Consider the following 4744-nt stretch of genomic DNA (forward strand, 5'->3'; position numbering starts at 1 on the left):
TTCAGCTGAGAGTTAACAAGGGAGTTGAGCCAGCTGCTTTGATTTAAGTGGTAATGAGGGCCTGGCCCAAACATGGGTCAGGGTCCCACAACAATGGTTTATTGAAGCACCATTTTAGTTACTTACTCTTAGTTGCCCTTGCTGATCTTGAAATACTGGGAAGGCACCAACTTCTCAAAGCAGATTTCACTATANNGAAGCATGGTGGCTGCTCTTTCCTTCACTTTCTTTTTCCCCATTATAGAGAGGAGGTGAGGGCAAGGGAGGGGCCAAGGGTTCGGGCAGCCTTCCTCGCCTAAAACTCAACTTAGATATCATGATAGTCACTTCATATCCACTGTCAGATGATTCATCCAAACTTCCCTCCTCACTCTCTTGTTCTTTAGCCTTTTTTCTTTTTTGCTGGCTACTCGTTTGCCTTTTTCTGTTTCTGCTGCATGAGCCTTTATGACACTGTGGACATAATTTTGGACGTCTCACGGGAGCTGCAGTAGTTGGCCTTGGGCGATTGGGAAAGCAATCTCTTTTAAAATACCCAGCCTGGCCACAGGAAAACTTTTCTAACTTGGCAGCATACCCTCTACTCCTGTCTGCCAGGCAAGATTTAATTAAATTCAAAATTACTAACAGCTGCGCCAATGTTCTTACTTTCATTTTTAAAGCATTCTCCTCCTGCTCTCTTCACTTTTAAGTTCAACTCTGTGCTGAGAACCTAACTCTGTCCCGTATCCCCAGGATCTTAACTTTGTCTCTGTACCAAGAGCTTTCTATTACGTCTCTTTACTGAGAACCTTGTTAAATCATCCCTGTTCTGGGATCCTTCAAAATTCGTCCCTGCTCCAGGATCCTTAAAGGCCTTACCTTATTTGCTTAGCGCCTGCTTCTTGGTGACCTTGCTCTAGCCTCTATGCTTCCCCGAGGTCCTTCTCCCAACTCCTGAGGTTGTAAGTCTCACTTACCATGAACTTACCCTGCTGGCAAACACTGACTGCTGAAAGTTCTGAACTCTTCAGTGGGGGAGTCGGTTCCCCGTAAGGGCTACCATTTGTTGTGTCCTCTCTCGACCAGCAAAGAAGATGCAACCACCAGTTCTTCTAACAGCAGTTTATTCAGCAAGCTTCAATCTTCATCTCCCTCTTCATCTCCCTCGAACCCCGGGATACAAGCCCTTTTGTACTCTCATATCCACTCCAATCATGGCAGGCCACGTCACCTCACCAGGCGCTCGGCCTCAGCCAACCAGAAGAGCGGGAACATATCACCACCAAATATGGACCTGTTTACCACAAACTCCATAGCCAACAGGTGCCATCTTTTAAGGTGTGGCTTCAGGTAACCCAGGGGAGGGGCCGTGGCCTCCTACAACCGGCCCTTGAATTTACAAGGCAAACATTGTCCTTCCAAGACCTAATTTTAAAACTCAAAAGTTTTCCCTTTTAAGCAAAAAATGCAAAATCCTTCATTATCATTGAATTTCTCCCTTCTATAATCCCCAGGAGCAGGAGAATAGGATGTGAATCAAGAAAACAAAACAAAATCTTAGTTGGCACACAAAATAGTCTTCACTCCATTAAATTTTATTCTAATATTTTATATATATAAGGCTTGAGTAGTAAACATACTACTTTGTATTATTTGTTACCAAAGACTCAGAAATGTGTTGTAAGCTGACTAAACCTTTATTCGATAGGTAACTCATTAGGGAGTTGTAAGGTACCACATTTTCCACTTGAAATAGAAAATAAAGAGTGTTAATGTGTTTAGATGCCATAGTTAGGGAGCAGCTTAAGGAGACTCAATAAAGTGTGTGTGTGTGTGTGTGTTGTGTGTGTTGTTTGTGTGTGTATGTTGTGTGCGTGTGTGTTGTTTGTGTGTGTGTGTGTGCCTGTGTGTGTTGTTTGTGTGTGTGTGTGTGTGTGTGCATGGTTTGTGTGTGTGTGTGTGTGTGTGTAGGTGCATGGTATTTAATAATGTCTGTCTTTAAAATAGGACTAATAGCTAGTGAAAACTTTCTATTCTAAAGATAAATTTAAATATTAGCATAGAAATCTTTAATGGAACAATGTGTTTTTACCTATTGTTGGAAAAGTATGTGAAACATATGAACATAAGTTAACTATAACTTTCTGTAAATTGTGTGTGGTAATATTTATGTAGATCTTCTGTGTGGATTTTACATTTTTTGTTTTTGTTTGTTTGTTTCTTTTTGTTTGTTTTTTCTTTCAGAGAATTCATCAATAGCCTTAGGCTGCACAGGTCCTTCTATGGTGGCCTGGCTGACCAGCTTTGTGTTAATGAATTGGCTGCCCCTGAAGGAAGGCCCTGCTGGAATGGAGAGGAAATTGTCAAAAGGTAAGTCCTGTGTAAATCCTACCTTTTCTTCCTTGCTTTCTCTCCCTGGAGTGAAAATGGACGCTTACTCTTGTTACTTTATAACACAGGTGAGAGGTTAACCTCTTTCTTTTACTTTCCTCAATAACTTTGATCCTTCTTTCCATTTCAACTCTGAAGCCACGATGTGTTGAATTGAAAGTTCTTTCTTCATTTCCACCTGTATGTAATATACACAACAACCCCAACATTTAAATTGTTGTCTTCTCTCTAGTTGGTTATATTTGTCAAATGTCTTATTTATTAAGTTCATGATTGTGAGTAACCTAGGTGAAACCTGAGTACTCAGGCAAATATGAGAGAGGCAGAGGCAAAAGAAAGGGAGAAAGGGAGAGGAGAAGGGAGAAGAAGAGGGGGAGGGAGAGAGGGAGAGAGGGAGAGAGGGAGAGAGGGAGAGAGGGAGAGAATTTCTAAAGCATAAGTAAAATACACTTTCATTTATATACTCACTGCTTAGGATTTGAATCTGTTGAATGTTGTGTCTGAATCTGTGAAAATTCACTTTATCTTCAGCTGTCTATAGAAAAGAAAGACAGTGTGTCTGCTCTGTCACATATGTGCTTCATCTGGTGTCTCATGGCTTACCTGTCACCTCAGTGACACATTCACTTAAAATATCATGTAGAAGGCCGGGCATGGTGGCGCACGCCTTTAATCCCAGCACTCGGGAGGCAGAGGCAGGCGGATTTCTGAGTTCGAGGCCAGCCTGGTCTACAAAGTGAGTTCCNTAAAAAAAAAAAAAATGAGAGAAATAATAGCAGTTAGTGTGCTGAAGGGGGCATTCCATAAGACAGCAATGATCATGACCTAAAAGATGAGAATTCCGGAAAGTGTTTGCTGCAAATGAATAAAGCCTAAAGAATAAATAAAAAAAAAAAAAAAAAAAAAAAAAAAAAAAATCATGTAGAGAATTGTTACTCTGATAAATACATTATGACAGTACACTTTCAATACAGTTGTCTGTAATATTTTTTTTTTCGAGATAGGGTTCCTCTATATAGCCCAGACTGTCCTGGAACTCACTTTGTAGACCAGGCAGGCCTTGAACTCAGAAATCCACTTGCCTCTGCCTCCCAAGTGCTGGGATTAAAGATGTGCACCACCACACCGGCATTTTTAAAAGAATTCTAGGTCTTCATATTCATTATACTTAGAAGCTATATATTCTTATGTTATAGCTAATTTAAAAATCCCAGAGATGATGAACATTCACAGAAAATGATTTTGGAAATAAAAACTGTAAATTGAAATATAATGTATTTGGTGATATGACTAGAATATTTTTCATTATGTTCTTTAGGTTTTGGATTGTATTTTAAAATTTTTATTTTACATGTATTGAGAGCAATCATAATAACATTTGAATGGATAAAATAGTTCTGTCCATATTTTTCCTTTTACATTCTACTAATTAATTTATACTTTGAATGATAACCTTTCTTTGCATATTATTCAAATTGTAGTTAAGTCTTCTGAAGAAAATATTTTTAACAAAGATGAGTGAGAATCCCATGGTGTCAAATGAAAGATTAAGCATGTCATGCAAACTTATTTACTCTATTATATTGTGTAAAACTGTGTTATCCAAATCTTCATATGTAAGCATTTGTAAGTATTTGTGTTCAGTTTGTGTAAGTCTTCTGTCACTTCCTTGAGGTTTGTTTAATAGGAGAAGTGAATGACTTAGCAAAACCTTCAATTCACAGAACATACTTTCATTCCTTTTTAATTTTTTTCGTAGTTTTATTTAATCTTTTTTTACACTCCAGATTTTAACCTCCCTCCTGGTCCACCCTCTAACTGTTTCACATACCATACCTCCTTACCCACCACCTCTCCACCACCACCAGACCTCCCAATCTCCCTGGGGCCTCCAGTCTCTTGAGGGTTAGGTTAATCTTCTCTGACTGAACCCAGACTGGCAGTCCTCTACTGTATGCGTGTTGAGGGCCTCATATCAGCTGGTGTGTGCTGCCTGGTTGATGGTCCAGTGTCTAAGAGATTTCAGGGGTTCATGTTAATTGAGACTGCTGGTCCTTCTACAGGGTTACCCTCCTTCTCAGCTTCTTCTGTAATTCAACCCCAGGGGGTCACCAGCTTCTGTCCATTGGTTGGGTAAATATCTGCATCTAACTCTTTGAACTGCTTGTTGGACCTCTCAGAGGGCAGCCATGCTAGGTTCCTATTTGTTTTTATTATTATTATTATTAATATTATTTTCTTTATTTACATTTCAAATGCTATCCCGAAAGTTCCCTATAACCCCCCGCCCCTGCTCCCCTACCCACCCACTCCCACTTCTTGGCCCTGGAGTTCCGTTCCCTTGTACTGGGGCCTATAAAGTTTGCAATAC

At 39.9% G+C, this 4744-nt stretch overlaps 1 protein-coding gene across 3 annotated transcripts in view; it reads left to right on the forward strand.

The window, feature by feature from the left end:
* Gpc5 (glypican 5) overlaps positions 1-4744 on the forward strand; it is a 1281045-nt gene that overhangs the window by 313222 nt on the left and 963079 nt on the right. For 2 of the 3 annotated variants that reach the window (XM_021203557.2, XM_029541861.1), the window contains exon 5: positions 2227-2352. The exons of the other annotated variant lie outside the window; for it this stretch is intronic. In XM_021203557.2, the coding sequence (XP_021059216.1) occupies positions 2227-2352 (126 nt within the window). The remainder of the gene's footprint in view (positions 1-2226; positions 2353-4744) is intronic. 3 annotated transcript variants of the gene reach the window in all.

This window comes from Mus pahari, chromosome 8, assembly GCF_900095145.1.
Source record: "Mus pahari chromosome 8, PAHARI_EIJ_v1.1, whole genome shotgun sequence".
Lineage (NCBI taxonomy): Eukaryota > Metazoa > Chordata > Mammalia > Rodentia > Muridae > Mus > Mus pahari.